General features: G+C 40.0%; 2 protein-coding genes across 2 annotated transcripts; one reads left to right on the forward strand and one right to left on the reverse strand.

Annotated features, from left to right (window-relative positions):
* Window positions 1-260: 260 nt before the first annotated feature.
* LOC113540437 (protein shisa-like-2A) lies at window positions 261-6,687 on the reverse strand. Its single transcript, XM_026936934.3, has 3 exons — window positions 3,827-6,687; window positions 2,445-2,581; window positions 261-2,147 (listed from the first exon to the last, which is right to left on the reverse strand). The coding sequence occupies exons 1-3, from the start codon at window positions 4,006-4,008 to the stop codon at window positions 1,978-1,980; spliced, it is 489 nt and encodes a 162-aa protein (XP_026792735.1). The 5' UTR covers window positions 4,009-6,687; the 3' UTR covers window positions 261-1,977.
* Window positions 6,688-6,710: 23 nt separating this feature from the next.
* Window positions 6,711-19,205, forward strand: slc1a7a (solute carrier family 1 member 7a). The gene is made up of 11 exons (XM_026936935.3): window positions 6,711-7,026; window positions 8,215-8,294; window positions 11,919-12,134; window positions 14,005-14,047; window positions 14,159-14,390; window positions 15,645-15,744; window positions 15,834-16,067; window positions 16,601-16,795; window positions 16,953-17,087; window positions 17,252-17,351; window positions 17,914-19,205. The coding sequence occupies exons 1-11, from the start codon at window positions 6,892-6,894 to the stop codon at window positions 18,172-18,174; spliced, it is 1,731 nt and encodes a 576-aa protein (XP_026792736.1). The 5' UTR covers window positions 6,711-6,891; the 3' UTR covers window positions 18,175-19,205.
* The last annotated feature ends 1,068 nt before the right edge of the window (window positions 19,206-20,273 follow it).

Raw genomic sequence — 20,273 nt, forward strand, 5'->3', positions numbered from 1 at the left:
ATACTGGGAACAGGAATTGGGAATGACAGAAGAGGAAGTTCAAAACTGAAATGAATTGATCATGTTTAGTCTCTGATATAACAGTAAAGCAGAATTTCATTCAGATGTTGGTTACTTGTAAATCCTGCTTTGTGTGCATTTGATTTCCTTCATCTCCAGGCAGCAAAAATAAAATGAAACCCTTTTTTTTTTTTTTTTCCTGTAATTGTTGGGGTGAGTGTTTGTGTTGTTTTGAAAGCCAAGGCTCAACCAATGCAAATGTGCTAAAACTTGACATCAAGTTTGACTAATGATTTCAATAACACACAGACACATGCATTTCGTATACTCTGATATTCTTATGGTGATGATTATTATGATCCAACCATATGAACTGCTTAATGCAGCTGCAGGTCATTTCACCAGGAACGCAAATACATCCATGCCACAAAGAAACAGCAGAAAAATGACAAACTTCGTCTCTGTTACGATGCGTCTGAGAACTTACTCATGTCTCGGCTAGCTCCATTCAGAAAAAAACAATATTGATATGACGAATTTATATACTGAATATCCAACAATACGGTGATGTTTATTAGGTTTATTATGTTTATCGACTCAGCTTGTTCCAGGAAGATTACAATAAATATTACGATTACAATTTTTTTTTAATTAAATAATTATTTTAAGCAATCATTTGAAAAAAAAAATTGAAAAATTGATACTATGTGATGTGAACACTTCAAGAGAAATTCAGTCGATAACTATATAAATTGCAAAGTTACAGTTGATAATTGATAATTATGTGTCTTTATTTGATAGGTTCATTGATCTGCGTGGAAAGCTGTCACGTGTGTTAATACACTTGTGTCTTTTAAACGTCGTTAAATAGCTGAATCTGAGCAATACTACAGTGTTTGGAGATTACTCTCACGTTTGAAACTCCTGAAAAGTGGTCTGGCTTCTCTGCCGCGTGCACACGCTGGTGCGTTTTGAGATTATTCTGACAGTTAAAACGCTTTCGTTTCTCTCCAGTGTGAATGCGCCGGTGGTGCGGCAGGGTGCTGCGCTGACTAAAACTCTTTCCTCACAAGTTTCCCTGTGATTGACAGCGGCGAGAGACTATGCCCCTCCCACCCAGAGCGCACGGCCAGTTTTGCTCTCTTGGTCACCCGGCCACGGATGGCTGTGGAATTGTTGGAAAAGTTTTTTTTTAAATTGCTATAAATATAAGATATAAGATTATTTTGCTATAAGATAAGTTCAGAAATAGACTTTTTTATGATTAGATTTTATGATTTTAGCTTTTTATACCAAATCTAAAAAGTGGTATATGTTTAAATACAGTTAAATATATTGTAACGTATATTACATTAATGCTTAACTAAATATTATTAAAATGAAATATGTGCCAACCAATCACAATTCAAACATGAGTACTAGCGTAAGCGTAGCCACTTGTAACATGGCTGTCAGTACTATAGCATTTCTCATTCCATACCTGAATATCTTGCTGAAAACAGGCAAAAAAAAGGTCAGATGTGGTTAATAACGCAGAATATAGTAGAATATCTCTGACTTGTTCACGATCTGGGAGTAAGAGCAAGAATCTGGAGCCTAAAAACACAGATAATGTTCAAAAGTGGTGAAAAAACATACACTGTTCCACCGGCCATATTGGCATCTCATAAAGTCTCCTTTTTCACGTCACTTACTCACTTTTCAGATTTCGCTGTAAATGAATGACTTGTCACTGCGTTTCACGATGAGAAAATCTGCTGAGATGAATTTCTATTTCCGAGTCCGTGCTTGAGCTGAGGTTCCTGTCCACTCCGCCACCAACTACAACCCCGCTGCGCCATTTCTGTCGTTTTCGTGTTCACTATTTCGTGTTCATGAGCTCTTGAGCAGGACCGTTAACCTTCAACCGCTCAGCTTGGGGCTTGACTTGGCTTCTGACTCTGCCTGAATAAAAGCACCTGCCAGTGGACTCGGCTCCTACGAGGGCCCTTCAGCATTCACTCTGGCCACGGTGACCCTGAAGCAGGGCTGAAACACACGCTCGGGTTCGGCCCGCTGCTCGGCACAGTGCAGTTTGCTACTTGGGAAATGTTTGTGGAAACCTTGAGGTCCGGTGGAAGGGCTGGGAGCAGGACTCAGCTCACGACCTGCATCAGATGAGAGAAGTAACATAAATAACACATGGGATAAAGGGTCAAGGGGAAGTCAGCGAGCGATCTCCTTACATCAGCTCTCTCTGACTCGAGCTAGCAACCAACATGATGCATTGCATCACTCTACTCTTCATCACTCAACTTTCTGAAAGATTTCATACATACGTTTTAAAAAAAGAAAATCATGTATATATAATATATTAGATAAATCTGTTCTGGTATTTCAGTTATCATATAGCATTTTGCACATTTTATGTGTGTAATATGGGTTTTGGCGTGACGTTCACTGACCCGGCTCGCTGAGAGGAAGGCCGCTGTCCAGCCGACTGGGTTTAGTGTTGATGAAGAGGATGCAGAGAACACACACAGTGACCAGGAAGGCCAAGAGCACCACCGCAGCTACGGACAGACCTATCAGAGCACCAATACTGCGGAGGGAGAAAAGGACAGGAGACGGATAAATGGACAGAGAATTGAAGGTTTATTCATCAGATGATGATGATGATGATGATGTCAGGCACCTGAACTGCCAAAAGACATTTTAGTCACTTTCTCTACCAGGCAGGAGGACACAAAACTACACTAATAATCACCTGCACTACTGACAATCCTACAACACACCACCAGAGGGCGGCATTACCAGAACGCTAATCTGTTACTGTTACTGATCAGCATTATCATATAAATGATGTGCGAATTTTCATGTGTCTGAGTGGCAGTAGCTTAGTGGCCTTGCAGCTCCGGGGTTGGGGGTTCGAATCCCGCGTCTCGTGCACTGTGATGGGTTGCCACCCCATCCATAGTGACCCCTGCCTTGTACCCAGAGTTCCCTGAGATAGGCTCCAGGCTCCCTGCGACCCAGTGTAGGATAAGCGGTACAGGAAACGGTATGATTGGTGTCTGAGTGGATGGGCAGCGATATAATAACCTCGAAAATTAATGTTATTCAAAAATAGCAAATAAAGAAATTACTACAGTGCTAATTTTGCATTGTAAAGCATTTTTTTTTTCTAGCATCATTTATAATATCATTATCATAAACAGTCATGAGTATCTTTAACTGTAGACGCTGCTTACCTTTCAATCAAGCATCATTTTGATACCTTATAATTATATGAGGATTTTTGCAATAAATAAACCCAATCTTTAATCATATACATTGTATGTCTGATGTAGTCCTGTTTTTGCATGAGGTGTCTTGTGTAGAAAAGGAACAAAACTATACCATCAAGGGTACAGCTCTTGTGTACCCGTAGTGCATGTTGTGTACTTTTTAAAGCGTTACTCTACAAACTAATTATGGCACTTTTTAACGTTAATTATTTAAAAAATCACTACAGATTCATTTTAAAGCCTTTGACAGGTTATTTCACTGTGTAGAGCACTATTCTGTTTATGTATTAGAGCCAGAGAATTTAATGTTAATTCCCTTGATTTCTGGAAAAAAGAAAATCATTAGATTGAAGCTGATATTATTATTCAGGCATTGATAATGGTGCGTGGTGTGTAAGAAAATTAGAAACTCTTTGAGAACCATGGCATTAAATCATGTTTAAAGGTATACTATATCCTGGTTTGCAGGTGAAGGAGAGATATTAAAGAGACAAAAGACAAAGGGACCTAAATACAACATTCTCATGAAACAATCTCGATTTGCATAAACAGCTCCTTACCTGAGCCACCACATGTATCCGTACTCGTAGGGAAAGAAGCTGTTGGGATCGTCACAGCAGTATTTAATGTCGTTGAAGCCGCAGCAGAACCGCGCGCGCTCGTCCCCGCCGGCTTTCGGACATGTGAACGCACTCACCAGCTCCTTCTCCGCGGTGTAGTAACTCGAGCACACTGCACTCATTCTCACATCTCATTCAAACAGCGCACAGTTCTCTCCCTCTCTCTCACTCTCTCGCTCACTCCATCGCTTTCTCTTTTCACTTTTCAACAATTCAAAAAAAAAAAAAAAATGTAACCTGATCCTAACCCTCATCAAAAGGCTTCGTCAGTATCCTTTTCTTCCTCAGCATCTTCTTCTGGCTGTGTTTCAAATGACTCCCTGCTGGAAATGGAGTGCACTACACCACTTCATATCCAAGCACTAATCTCGGCTGTTGTGTAAGAAAACAGTTTTATACCGCAGCGCTGTTGCATTCCGCATCCTGATTGGTCAGAAGGTGTACAGAAGACAACGCTGCATCTGCAACTCACACCTTTATATTAATATCCTAGCAAATTGAATGATGGACGCTTCACATAATCTGAGGCTAATAATAAACCTTAGGGGAAAAAAAAAAAAACAAGAATGTGTAATCACTGAAGTTGTCTTATTTAACATTAATGGAAGGAGTCTCCAGTGTCAGCGCTTCGTAATAGTCAGTAGGTTTATTCCGGTTTCTCATTCACATCACAAGCTAGAGAGGAAACAGATAAAAAAGTACACCATGTTCGTTGCTAAATTAAAAAAATGTAACTATTAGCAAATCGCTGTAGTATAAGAGGAATAAAACATTTCAGGATGCGCTGTTACAGGAAAATAAACAACTTAGCGACGGTAAAAGTCATTCAGCTTCAGCGCACCATCACACCTGCTGTTGATTATTTTCCTGTAACAGCACAACATGGAGTGTTGCTTCCAAGTGTTTCTTTTTGGCTATGAATAGGAATGAGGATAAATAACTACATTAATTACAATTAAATTAGTGATCTTATTACATAATATAATAGTTACCTTATTGTTAGCTAAAGGTAACGTTACCTGCGGAAGAGTTAGAATTAGCTAGGCTAACTATTTACAGAGATAGCATGGACATTTGGGGCACATGTGACTATAAACTTGGCAATAGCCAATGGACCTGGGCCACATCTGGACCATGTACATCTGTTTTGCTGTGCATTCAAAGTTGGAGCGAATCAAGTGTTGTGTTATATAGTCCATTTTACTTGCTTACTGTTACTGTAATCAGGATAATCACAGAGTGCTGTGGTGAAAAGCATGATGGCTTTAATGTCCAGAGAAAAAAGACCTTAGATGAGCTGCTGCTTGATGGTGATTAGGGTGATGATGTTTCTCATCCGGGGAGGATGAGAAACGAGAAGAAGAGAGGGACCTGCCGTTATCCTCAGGGTTCTTCTTTATGGCGTCTCAGATGTTAGAGAAGGTCTCCACACCCAGAGTAGTCTGGAATAGTTCCTGCTGATGAAAAGCATGCCTGCAACATGGTGCTCCCACCACCATGCTTCACAGTGGGAATTGTGTTCTCCAGCCTTTAAAATGTTACTCTCAAGGGTACGTACACACACACACACACACACACACACAACACAGAATCTGGTTTGATTCTCATTCTTTAAAGATGTTTTCTCAGCCAAATGAAATCTGTCATGAACTAGGAAACAAGCCCTACCACGACCATCAGATATATTTCCAGCTAGCTCTCTAAAAATTACACTCTCTAATGCTTTCCATGTCAAAACATATCTGAGCAACTGGACAATTTTTAATTGTGGTTAAGGATTCAGCCAACATAGCCATTCTGAAGCAAGCTGACACGCCGTTCATTAACTCCGGGCTTGAGTAAAGACTTTATAATCTTAATTACACCGGAGCTGTCCATGCTTGGCATTTAAGCTCTTTAAAATAATTAACTAACCTTCAAGATAATTTAATTCCTGGAACATTGGCCGACTTTCATAGGAAAAAATGAAAGCCGTGACAAGGAGCTTGTATAATCACGTCCATTTGTTAACATTGTTTAAAAGACAAACATATGCGCTCTAATGATAATGAATGAGTGTTTGGGGAAATTACCCAGAGAGACACCGTATGGAGATTTCCTTGGAAAACGAATGACATACACATCATCCTGATTGCAGTGTTTAGAAAGGACGCTTAGCCTGCCCTTGCTATAAACATTCCTGTAAATAAATGCACAAATTTGGAGCGAGTACATGCAAATAAGATGCTTTTTATTTTTTTACACTATAGCCAATCAGTTTAGAAGAATTCTTTCATAAAAATAGCTGATAAGTATCTGAAATATAGTAAATATATTATGAGAAACAATAGGATTAACAAAGGCAAGATGTAGATACAGTACGTACTGTGCTGTGATTGGCTGAATCAGATAAAATGTATAACTTGGAATATAAGTCCAGGTTATAAGTAATATAAGCTGCTCTGATTGTAGGGTGGAGCTGCTGCGTGTGTGTTAAAGCAGATTGTAAAACTGTCGCCGTGAGTCTACTAACACGCAGACACACACATCGGCACACACTGCACACATCTCCCAGCCAGTGTGTTTCTGTGTTTGATTTGGTTAAAGTTATTGGAGTTATAGAAATCTGCATGGATTGTGGTTTGGTTGCTTTTTTTTTTTTTTTCACCTCATCTATATTTCCTAGAACAATCCCTTTTCCAATTGTTCACAGATCCTTAATCCAGCTCCAGATCCTTAATAGGATCGCTGGTATTAACCCCAGGACAGAGCTACCAGCTGTCGAGGATCCCCTAGTGTCCGAAAGGGAAATAAAGAAAGCGAGACACTGAATGGTCCAAGGCAGTGTGATGGGATTTATTCTTATAAACAGTCACCAAGAGTGGACTTGGACCTTCACGCAGTGGTTTATCCTGCAAAAAACGGACTCCACTTGGCGGCCCTTCGCTCTCTCTGCATGTGTGTATGGCAGGTTCGGACTCCTGAATTGACCTGTGTGTGTGTAACTGGAACGAGGACGTGACACCATGCCCCTGGGTGCCACGTGGAGCCGGGTGAAGAACGTGTGCCAGCAGAATGGCCTCCTCATCCTGTCCGTGCTGGCTGTGGTGGTCGGCTGCCTGCTGGGATTCTTCCTGCGTTCCAAACACCTCTCTGAACAGGTTGGTCTTCTTCACAAGAGCTATATTTCTCTCTATCTGTAAATCCTTGTTAAGGTTGAACAAATTTGTCTCAAAAAAAAAAAATCATACCAGTAAGGAAATACACTGGAGTGCAACAGCACCAGGGAAAATCCAGTTCAAAGCATCATCTCATGTATTTCCAACCGGACAGCTCCGAGTCTTCCTGTTTGGTTACTGCTTTTAATAGCAAGCTGAAATGGACAAATATAACATATCTTCAACACACAAGTTCTTTAAAGTGAATGGAGCAGGAAATGAGACAGTGACGATGGTCTATCTCCACTGCAGAACTTCGGCATTTGTTCCTACTCTCCAGATAAGAACTGATAATGAACATGACTCCTGATCTTAAAAAAAAAAAAACATGGTTTAACGCCTTAACAGTACGACTTCAGAGCACTTTATTACCAGCAGCCACACGTTTCTTCTCCACTTTTACAGTATTATATCAGGATTTGAATAAATCAAGATTTGCAGTGATGTTTTATCCTGGGAATGTTGTCATTCCTCCAGTTTCTGTGTGATGAAATGAAATCTCAGGCCGGAGATTTTTATTGACCATGCACTGCACATGACTGGCTTGAGAAATGGCTCGAGGGACACCGTTTGATTCTGTATATTGATGTATCTGCTTGTGAACCCGGGAGTCAGAGAGACGGCGTGTTGACGTGCCGGTTTGATTTTACACAACAGCCAGTAGCGTTCGAGATACACCATGCCACAGCTACATCTAAACAAATCTGACAGTAGCTTTGCGAACTATAATATGAAGAACAGCGAAGAGGTTTTTTTTTCAAACTACTACTGAAAAGCTAGGCAGAAAAAGATACGCCCCTAGGGGTGGAGCATAAACATTCTACAGAGTCCGAGAGAGATTTAATTGGACAAATCCAAGACAAGTACTGAATGTGTCACCAAAAGGCAACAAACGAAAAATTAAAATTTATAAAATTAAAACAATAATATGTCCTAAACTATTTTTTTTAGTACAAAAAGATCTGAAAGACCAATTTTCATTTATCAAACACTTCTTGGCCAGCTTGTGGGCGTGGCCAGCAGGTCCAACATGGTCTCATGATGATGAAATGGCTGTGTTTAAGAAAAGGAGTAGCGGTTTCTTTTATTATTCTATAATTTCTATGTATCTTGTATGTTCGGTTTCGGTAGGAGGTGAAGTACTTCCAGTTCCCCGGAGAGCTGCTCATGAGGATGCTGAAGATGCTCATCCTGCCTCTTGTTGTCTCCAGGTAAGAAAGCATTGATTTTTTTTTTTCCCCCAGAAGGTTTTGCTGCTTGTTTACAAGACTATCTCTTAGAATAATGAATAATATCCACCATACCAGAGAAAAAAAACAACAAGTGACGATAACAACAACAGAAAAATATAGCTGCAAGCAGCAATTGGCGGGCCCAAGCACCAAAGGTGAAGCAAGGTCTGTTTCAAGAGTATCATTACGTGGGATGTTATTATGGCGCATCACGGAACATACATGTGAACTTTGAGCCACGTTGGCTGATGTATAATGGAAATATGCCACACTTTGCGCAGATATTGTCATATAATACTGATCGACTGCCATGACAACACCATTTAAGATTGTTGCATCTTGCATATCTTGAGATCATACTGTAAAAGGAGTATGTTGTGTCAAAATGCACAAAATACAAAATGGCTGACTTCCTTCTGGGCAGAGACACATAATGGACATGATTGTGAAATTTTTCTGTCTTATAAAATTGGGTTGTCTTGTATTTTTTGATGCAGTTACACTTACATTGCACTTTCCAAGCTAGCATGCCAAGTTATCTTATCATTTGGAAGCTCTTTCATTTTATCATTTTTTTTTTTTTTTTTTTTGTGCACTTGCAGATAAACAATTCTGCAAAAATGGGTTGATGGAGATCTTTCAGCAGCCGCAGTTCACATCTCTCTGCCTGTCCCAGTTTCTGTTCCATTGTTTTTGAGATACCGAGAGCACTGAGTTTCTGACCTAAAATGAGGCCGTGACATAATTTAATGCGTAGAATCAGCTGCTACTAGTTATCCGGGGCTGTAATATCACATTACGTGTGTCAAACCTTATGAAAATGAGCAATATTATGCAGAATAGCTTTATCACTTCATAAATGTAAAGTAAGTATACGACATAAAACACAGTGATGATAGTATTTATCCGTGGTTGCGGATGTAAGAGCTGAAACAAAAACAGCATCAGAGGTTTTAAGTCTGTAAAGACAGAAGAATGGAGAAAACAGTGCTCCAACTACGGGGACGCTGAAAAGCCTAGGGTTTTTTTTCGGTATGAAAGGGAATTGTGGGAAGGAAATACTGAACGAGTGGCTATTTTCTGGCTTTCAAGCAGTTCCTGTTAATGAGGAATGAAGTGGCCTGCTTCTGGCTTTTCTACAGAACAGTGGCATTCAGGTTTCTTTTCTGGGTAGAGGAAATAAGTGAAGATGAAAATAGCAGGCTATTTGTTTTATGACAGTAGAGGTAACCTTTTTTCTGTAAAGTGAAAATGAAGTGGGATTGATCGAGTGGCATGTGGGGATTCAGTGACCAGCTCTGCCTCAGACACACTATATATATATATATATATATATATATATATATATATATATATATATATATATATATAAAAATATAAAAAACACACTATTTTTGGTGGGTTTTATTATTATTATTATTATTATTATTATTATTATTAAAAAGAATGACTCTATACAGTGGCAATGTATACATGTAAATCAGAGTCAGGGATAAATAATTAAATAATTGAAATTAGCTCGCCTGTGGTAGTGGAAACTCAACAGTTAGAAGCAGTAGTTTGGTTTCTGACACTGTATGGCATACTATGTTTTAAAAAATGGAAAAATTCAAGGGTGGACAAATCATAAATATATTTGCTAGCCTATTAGGCACGTGTGCTGCCCAGTCCCATGTTTCGGCCTGAAAAACCTAAACGACTAGGTTAAAAAGTGTGAGTTAACCCAAATGTAATTTAGGTTAGTTAACTAGCTAGTATAGTGAATTATTATAATAATAATTATTATTATTATTTTGCAGAAGCCTTTATTTGTCACATATACATATACATTACAGCACAGTGAAATTCTTTTCTTTGCATATCCCAGCTTGTTAGGAAGCTGGGGTCAGAGCGCAGGGTCAGCTATGATACAGTGCCCCTGGAGCAGAGAGGGATAAGGACCTTGCACACTAAGGAAAACTAATGTGTATCATGATTATCATTCTCTTCTAACAAGTTCCTAACGTCTCTGCAGTCGACATGATGTCAGGAAGACGTTGGCGAATGTTTCGGGTATGAGCTGTGGTGTGTGTTGTGTCCTGAAACGGGTTAATCGAGTCTCGTTAGCGTTACGATTGTGGAGTGAGTGTGTGATGATTTAGGCATACAGTTTTAGCTGATGTCATTTTTGTCCATTTTTGAGTATAGTTTTTCCAATAATGTTTTCTTTAATTCAGATTTAATGCTAGTTAATTTATCGAGACTTCAATTACGCAACTGAAATCAGTTTTAAAGGGCAAATAAACAGTTTAGAGTCACAGCAATAATCAGTTTATCACAATATCACACAGGCAGTAGAAGAGACTCGAGCAGGAATTTCTCAGGATTAGTGTAATGCTCCTGTGGAGGAGATGTACACAGGAGTAAAGCTCCAGATGGTCCAAAACTCCATCAGAATCAGACGCCATTGGACTTAATTCCATCACGCTGAGACACACACACACTACTTGTACTGTATGCATGTTCAACTCACTAAGACCGAAAGGCACAGATGATACACCGTATGACAAATATTAAAACCACGTCTGTTCTCCCCATTCTCAAAATATTCCTTTATTTGACGTCAACCTTGCTGTCAACCTTGCTGTCATGCTTTGAGACTGATTTTGAAGTGCACTCACGTGTAGGTTTCTAATATGTAGAAAATATTTCTGAGAGATTGCATCAAAACAGAGCAGCAAGACGTCAGGCCTATTGAGAAATGAAGAACTGAGGCTTTTCATGGCTTCTGTTCTCACTATCTTACAGATATTCTTTGTTTTTTTTTAGGCTTCTTGAAACTAAAGATCAGTGCCACATCTAGTCTTCATCTACCCACTGATGTCATGCTGGTATTATTTTGAAATTGGGCCAATCTCACAATGAAATCACATTGAAAAGAAATCACTTTATCTGCAAATTCTTTATGAAATTGGATTAGACTGCTGGCGTCACCAGAGCACATTTTACCACCTCCATTATTTTTCTTTACTGCGCTGCTTCCCACACTGCTGCATTAATGCATACGAGTGACAGACAGATGGATTGCGATTTCTATGAGTGGTTACACTTAATAAATCTATTAAACTTCAGCCAAAAAGAAAACGTGTCAAAATTTCAGTGCAAAAAAACATTTCATACATGGAACATTTGACAGAACAGTTGACTAGATCCTATTTTTAAACATGATATAAAACAGAGCAACAAAAATATAACCATTTACGTTTCATTTTAATCATAAAGTCAAATTGTAACAATAAATATTGGCTAAATCGACTCGTCTGCTAAGTAAAGAGGCTGAAACTAAACATAAAGTGAATTTATTCTTTAGTGAGATCGACTCCAGTCCTCTGGAAATGATATATTTACTACAGAAATTATAACGTATTAGATAAAAATGCGTATTAATATAAACCTGTCAGAGCTCCTGTTATAAAAAATTAATCAACACCTTCCAACCAATCAGATTCGAGAATTCAACAGCACTGTGGTATAAATAATATGAATAAAAAGCTTTTCAGTCCATCATCCTTCATTTCAGTTCCTCATTTTTACTGACCGTGAGTGATAACTCCTCGCCCCTAGCTTGATGTCCGGTCTGGCAGTGCTGGATGCTAAATGCTCAAGCCGCCTGGGCATCATGACCATCTCCTACTACCTGTGGACTACCTTTGTAGCCGTAGTGGTGGGCATCGTCCTGGTGATCATCATCCACCCAGGCGGAGCGGCACAGAAGGAGGACTCGGAGGACAGCGGCAAGCCGATCATGAGCTCTGCGGATGCTCTGCTTGACCTCATCCGGTAAGAACGTGGCACTTTTTTGCGTCTTTTGCGCTTACCTGTGCTAAAATCACTGTAACAGACGCCTACCAGTTAAATTTTTGGTGACACGATGCATTAAGGGTGTCAAAGAATTTGCATGCATCGATCAAAAATAACAAGTAACTCCTTATAGTCCTAGGTTACTATTAAGGCATCTTAATATTGAAGCATATTAAGCAACGTACTTGTGTATTTGTGACAGCGATGAACACAAGTCTGGACCCAGCACTGGGGCTTTAAGGGGTTAAATGGTTAGGATGAACCTTCCATGTTGTGATGTTGATGTTTCAATCAGTCGCCCTAGTAATTACCATTGGGCAGGTCAAATCCCTAGACTGACTGACCGCCAGTGTTGGGTTTTTGAGTGAAACCCTTTATTCTGCCAAATAACTAAATGCAACGATTGCAATTGATTGGATTACCATTTTGTGGATCTGAACTTGATGCACTAAAATTTAAAGAAAAGCCATCAAGAGTGTAGATAAAGTGTTGAGCCACCACGAGCCACCAAAACAGCTTTACTGCACACCACGACGTCCACAAAACAAAAAACAGCAAGTGATAAAAGTCATATAACGTGAGCAGTACAGCAATTCCCAGGTTTTGAAAGTCGCACAACGGCCACTAGGAGTTAGTGTGGTTTGATGGAGAAGTTTTTCCAGAAGTCAGCAATGAATGTTTCCAGCCCTCTTCCTTCCCACGTCCACCAATTCCACCTTCTCCAGTTCCCACCAATTTGTGAAGTGTGAAACCAAAGTGGACCAAACAGGAAACGAACTAATAGTATCAGTTTCTTTCCTTCTAGTTAAGCATGTGAATTTAACAATCAATTGGTTTATCTGCTGTAATCATGGTTTGCTTCACAATGTTCCTAGAACACTGCTCAACATTGCAGGAACATTTCGAAAATGTTATGTAAAAACGTGTGCAGAACACCCAGAAAGCCCTAAAACACTGTCAGTTAAAATCAAGAAAAACAAAAGAGAAGAAAAGAAGAAAGGGAAAAGAATGCTTTAGTGCAGATCTCCTTGTCGAACGTGGATCTTTCCTCATCCCTTGCTGTGCTAGAGCCTCACGAGCAGAGAGGAATCCTCTAGTGAATCCTCATGCTAACACTGAGCTAATTAGCGGGAGAAAGAAGGGAGCAAGGGGACTTCTTTAGTCTTTAACTTGGATCAGCCACAGAGTCAGTAGGTCACTATTACAGTTGGTCAGCAGGACAAGATATTAGACTAAGATCTAAGCAGTTTACTTTTTAACATCAGATTTACAGTTTAGAGAGAAAATGCAGGAAATAGTTCATGAGCATACTCCCATAAGAAAAGTGAACACTCCTTAGGTAGCCTCCTTTGCTACGTGTGCTGCTGGAGAGGGTCGGATTAGGAATGGCTTTGCCTACAGTGGTGGGGAATGATGGATGTGTCCTGACCCACCTGTCGAAGGTGTGTGTGCGTCCAGTGTGTGTGACCCATATAGCCTTGTAGAAACGATGCTGTCTTTGATCATAGTGTCATTGTGCCAAATTTCACAGGACAGCTATTTGGAAAAGTGTGACAAAGGATGAGATAAAGGCATTTTGGCATGTACAGAAAAAGGCCATCCTGATGGCCACCACTTATAAAGACACTGTTGCAAATCACAGCTTTATATTAATGCACTCTTTCTAATATATTATGGTTTCGGGAGTCACAGCTCATTCACAGAAACTTGTATTTGTGTTCAAAAACGTCCTTTAAATATCAGATATCTACGATAATACTGCCATAGTACAACTGAAATCAAAGGTAAAAGACTGCTTATGTTATTCCTACACATCTAATTTAGCGTATTATGTCTTTCTCTCCACTAGCAACATGTTTCCTGCCAACTTGGTCCAAGCTACTTTTCAACAGGTGAGATTTCATGAGCTTTGCTTTGCTGCTTTGGAGCAGAATGTAATGCATCACTGGTTCATTCTTTAATATGTCGAATCTAATTTTAATCTCTCTTGTCTGTCTTGACAGTACCGCAGCAGAAGTATCCCCATCTTAAAGCCAAAGCCCACCGTGAGCCAGGACCTGACGGAGTCGGCCACCAGGCGCACTTTTATCTACGGCATCCAGGACGACAACGGCACTGACATCCAGAGCTTCTCTCTGGACTTAACGCCGCCTCCGGACGTGGTGATCAGGACGCTGCCCGGCACCAGCGACGGCATGAACGTCCTGGGGATTGTCATCTTTTCAGCTACCATGGGTGAGTTCATGTCTTTGTCTTCTCTTGGGACTCTTGAGTTCAAGAACTCACCAGGAAAATTCTTATTTCATCAGTAATCATTAGCTCTAACTGTCAGTCTACAGTCTGGATTTCATTAGTTTTCCACACCAATTCTGACTATATACCTTCATCCATAGTCTTTTTTTCCGTGGTCTGATGGATCTGCACACTCCAGATCAACTAGAGTGGACTTTAAGAACTTTGCATTCATTCATTTTAGCCAAAGCTAGTAACGAGGAGAATCCAATTCAGGTATATGGCAGTGGGAACATCTTACATTTATTCAACTGAGCTGAGCAGATTAAGTTTAAGGTCCTTGCTCAAAAGCCCAACAGTGGCAGCTTGGCTGGGATTTGAACTCACAACCTTCCAAACAGTGACCCAGAGCCTTAACCACTGAGCCACATGGTTGTCACAGATCCATAGTCTATCCCAGGAACACCGGATGCAGGGTGGGAATACTCCTTGGATGGGGAAACCAATCTATCATACATGCTACATGCAATCCAAAACAAATATATACCCATATACACATGAGAACTAGCAATTAGTATCAGTCTTACCATAGCAATCAGATGTTTGTGTCCCGTCAGAGCGTAACAAGTATCAATAGTATAGTACAGTGGCATTAACTGCATTTGTAAAGGCCCATTTACATCAAATTCCTTGCAGTAGTTACCTTTTAATGCTAAACCATTAATGATTAGTTCCTGGATTTGAATAAGACAATTTTTCTTTGATAGTGCCACAGACTGAGAGCAGATGAGTTACAATTTGATGCAAGGAGAATAAATGTATACTTCTTCAATACATCTTTAAAAATAGTTGTAGTTTTTTTTTTTCCCTTTAAACAAACCAGGCTGTCATTTTGCCCAAATGCATCGATGAGGCCTTGCTCGCGTTCTTGGGAAGTTTGAAATGCTGTCTGTGAACATGCAAGTAGACTCTAAATCAACATTGCTTGGACCCTGGATGTTAAAATGCAATCCTTTCAACATGTAATCACATGTCCTTCAATCAAGCACGGCTCAGTGCTTACCATGAATAAATACATTTTAACACAACAGTACCGACTGCTAGGAGATTGTTGTTTGGTTTTCTGCTTTCTGCCTTTCCTTATATTTGCTCATTTGAAATGTAATCTTGACGAGCATTCAGAACTTGAAGTGTTCTTTGATAAACGGAATGTAAAGGCACCACGAAAATAGCGTTCATGCTGTTTTATTTTTCTAGGAATCATGCTGGGAAGAATGGGACCCAACGGCAGCGCGGTGGTCAACTTCTGCCAGAGTTTAAATGAAGCAGTGCTGAAAATTGTAGCCATCGTTATCTGGTATGTAATAGAAACTCCATGAATAATACATCTTCATGCCACATTTTCTATATCACATTGTTCAAGCACCAATTGATTTTTTCTTGCAGGTATTTCCCATTTGGGATCGTCTTCCTGGTGGCTGGCAAGATCTTGGAGATGGATGACCCCTCTGCGATGGGGAAGAAATTGGGTTTCTACGCCATCACCGTGGTTATTGGACTGATTGTCCATGGTCTCTTCATCCTGCCCGCCATGTACTTCTTTATCACCAAGAAGAGCCCAATTGTTTACATCCGAGGCATCCTGCAGGCTCTGCTCATCTCACTGGCCACTTCATCCAGGTGAAAACCTGATCTCCACCAAGGAAGGGCTTTCAGGGTTTTATTTCCATATATATATATTGTTAATCATCCTCACAGTAATACCAGCGCCAATCCTGTCAGAATTCCACCAGTGCTTTAAGAGTTCCTGTCAGTTTTAGTCCCCTCTTCCAATGACTGGTTGCAGTTCAGATGATGTTCAATTTCTATGTTCCTGCTGTTCCAAATAATTCCACATTTCTACAGGATTGCAGCCAAGTGATTTTGCTGGACAGGGTTCCATCAGGCTTACTGAACAAGTCACAAAAAGATTTGGTCGTGTCCACCCTATAGCAGCAATTCTAGAAAGTGGGAATTGATTAGATCCAATTCCTGCCCATTCCCAACCTCTCTGGCTTGCTCATTAGGAACAAATTTAAATCTATATATCCAGATTTCTGTAAAGCTGCTTAGTGACAATGTCCATTGTTAAAAGCACTATATGAATAAAATTGAATTGAAGTGAATAATTTAATGCTCGTCCTGACGATCTATAAAATGTTGCTTCACTTCAGCTCTGCCACGCTGCCTATCACCTTTAAGTGCCTCCTGGAGAACAACCATATCGACCGACGCATCATCCGCTTTGTCTTACCCGTTGGAGCCACCATCAACATGGACGGTACAGCACTCTACGAGGCCGTGGCAGCCATATTTATCGCTCAGGTCAACAACTATGAGCTGGACTTTGGTCAGATCATCACTATCAGGTATGGCAACGAAGTAAAAGATCGTAAGAAACACAGACTTATGAAGCAAAAAATTTTCTTTTTTGATGACCACACAATATTGACTCACATATGATTTTAACACAAGTGAGTTGAACCTAAAGAATCTTTCTAACACAGGCTCTGATTTGTTTTCCAGCATCACAGCCACAGCAGCCAGTATCGGCGCAGCGGGGATTCCTCAGGCTGGCTTGGTAACGATGGTGATTGTGTTAACCTCAGTGGGGCTTCCTACTGATGACATCACATTAATCATCGCCGTGGACTGGGCCCTGTAAGTCCATACTCGTGTCCGTATATACATACGGAACATCCCAAGAGAGAAAAATCAGTTCTGAAACTCGTAATATTCATCACCATCAGCCAATGTATTTCATGTATAATCTAAAAACCTGGGTCCAAGATACTCACTGGAAAATATATCTGTGTGTATTTCAGGGACCGTTTCAGGACGATGGTGAACGTGATGGGAGACGCACTGGCCACGGGAATCATGGCACACATATGCAGGAAAGACTTCATGAAGGAGGGTGAAGAGGTAAACATCTCACTCAGTTTAGTTTATGAAGCTTGGCAATCCTCCAGGTCATCAAATTGTGTAGTACTTTGTGTAGTGACTTGAATCTCTTTTAAAGTCCCAGTGGAAAATATTTAAATATCTTTGCATGATATGATGTAAAGGTGTTAATTTAAACATGCAGCAAAGTTTGGATTAAAAAAATAGAAACGTGGTACACAACACTGCTGAATTCTAACTCATCCAGATTCTATCAATATGCAGCTTAATTACAAGCCACAACCCTGCAAGGAACTTGTCCTTGTTCCTGGTAAATCAGTGATACATGGGCTGGATTTGCATATTGTAACATGATTGGCTCTTATATTTTATGATGCAATGACACGTCTGTCACATGTTCGAGATTTCTGGCGACATTTTCAGCTCAGCTTTGAAGACTCGTGCCGTGACGAGTCTTCAAACTTTTCACTAAACGTTTTATAAAGTTTAGCGTCACTATTATGCCTGTTCAAAAAAAAAAAATCCCGAGAGCTACTTCAAGGCACACTCATAATCTTGTGACTGTATGACGTACGTATCGCAGGTTCCTCTGATCTGTGAAACCAAGCCCATGATAAGCATCCAGCGGATGACGTCCTACCAGAGCAACGGCTGCTCCCAGCCTCCTCCGGGGCGACCCGGGAAGCCTGAACGTCTCTCCCCAGATGTGGCTCGCCTCGTACAGCTGGAAGAAGGGATCAGGCCAGAGAGGAAGCATAAGAAGTCCACACACCACGTCAAGAGGAAGGATCGAGATCGAGACCACTGCACTATTGACATGAATGGCCTTGAAACCAATGTCTAGTCTCAGAAACATCTTGTGGGCTTGAGAGGAATGCGCAAGAAACAAGTGCTAGCTATGTTCTTCTGTCTCTCGCCATTCAAAATCCTTCTGCTGATTGGCCGTCTGTGGCGAGCGGAGGTCTGAATGTGTGTGTAAAGGCGTAATATGGACCATATAGGTTTGAAAGGAAGATGAAATGATCTGGTCCTACCTCTGGAACTTTCTATCATAGCTCCTTACTAACACATGTCATGGGTTCATTCAGCTCATTATAGCGACACACACTGGGTACAAGAATAAATGATCTATGACAATCACCTCGGTCAACATGGATTTGATATTAATGGACTGTTAGAACACGCTACTTCTTAATGTTTTATCCTAGGCAACATTTCATTGGCTGATGACTTTCTGCTCTTTTTCTATTTTTTTTTTTTTTTTTATATAAAGTTTGCCCTAAAGTTGTGTAATTGCAATAAGGGATCCAATTTCACTTTAAAAAAATGTAGAAAATTCTGAAGGACCTTGAAAGTACTAAATCCTGGTCAAAATGCATGCCACATATTATAGTTAAATAATTTGAGGGCTTTTTGTTTGCTTGTTTTATGTACTCTAAGCCCAGTTTTGTGGAGTAGTGTTCAACTGGAAGGATGGATGTCAATAATAAAGTGTTTTTATACCTTGCAGGTTTTTAAATCAGTGATCTGGTCAGAAGGTGTTGATTACACGGAGCCGTATATCATGGACACTCCACATAAACGGTGTGAAATTTTTGATATGGTCTAATTTTCTGTGAACAGACGCTTATTTACCATTTATGGAAGGAGTCTCCAGTGTTAGTGCTTCTGCCTTAGTTATAGGAATTTCCATCTTAGGTAGCATCATAACAAGACGCTTTATTTTTTTTAACAGCTTCTTAAAAATCGAAGAAGCTGAAAAGAAAATACAACCAAACAAATAGATAACCTTCCCACTAACAGCCAAGATGTGGCATTTTCTCTTGACTTTTAATCATAATCACATGAGATTAAACATAATTTAGTCAAGAAAGACTGTGGAAAGACAACAGATGGTGAGGGAGTTATGGAGGAACGCATCCTCTTAACACCAAATGGGTGAGTGGAATAAATTATCATCCAAATAAGAGCTAGATATTAAATCCATACACAACTGGGGTCTGAATTAAAGGGACAGAGATTAAGTGGAAATTGCCCCTTATAGCATAACAAAAGGTAGCGCCATACCTTCTTCTTTTCTTTTTTTGTTACATCTTTTGAAAATATCTTTTGAAAACTAAAAAGAATACATCGGCCATACAGACAGTGGTTCAATCTTCTTGTGTCATTTAAAATGATGTCATTATTTAAAATTCCTTATTTGTAATTTAAATTGGTTATCATCATATCATTAAAAGGTTCTTTAACAAAAGCCCAAATGAAATTTGTAACATGAAAAGAACTGCACAGATTTTAACACTGTAAAATGGGAAATTCTGTATAAAACTGGGAAAAATCTAAACAATTTCTAACCAAAATGCCACAAATAACCAAAAGGTTATGGTAAAACATGGAAGACAAACAAATTTTAGGATAATTTTGCTAATATCATACACTATATGGCCAAAAGTTTGCGGATATCTGACCATCACACCCACATGTGGTTCTTCCCCAAACAGGTGCCACAAATTTGGAAGCACACAATTGTATAGAGTGTCATTGTAGGCTATAACATTACAATTTCCCTTCACTGGAACTAAGGAGCACAGACCTGTTCCAGCATGACAATGCCCCTGTGCACATCGTCATTATCACATGAAGACATGTTTTGCCAAGGTTGGAGTGGAAGAACTCGAGTGGCCTGTACAGAGCCCTGATCTTCACCCCACTGGACACCTTTGGAATGAACTGGAACGGTGACTGTCCCCCAGGCTCCTCACCCAACATCAGTACCTGACCTCACTAATGCTCTTGTGGCTCAATGCGCAAATCCCCACAGCCATGCTCCAAAATCTAGTGGAGAGCTTCCCAGAGGAGTTGAGGATAACAGCAAACTGGGACTAAATCTGGAATGGGATGTTCAACAAGCACATGCTGCTGTATGAATGTTATGGTCAGGTGTCC

Source organism: Pangasianodon hypophthalmus, chromosome 4 (assembly GCF_027358585.1).
Source record: "Pangasianodon hypophthalmus isolate fPanHyp1 chromosome 4, fPanHyp1.pri, whole genome shotgun sequence".
NCBI classification, from domain to species: domain Eukaryota; kingdom Metazoa; phylum Chordata; class Actinopteri; order Siluriformes; family Pangasiidae; genus Pangasianodon; species Pangasianodon hypophthalmus.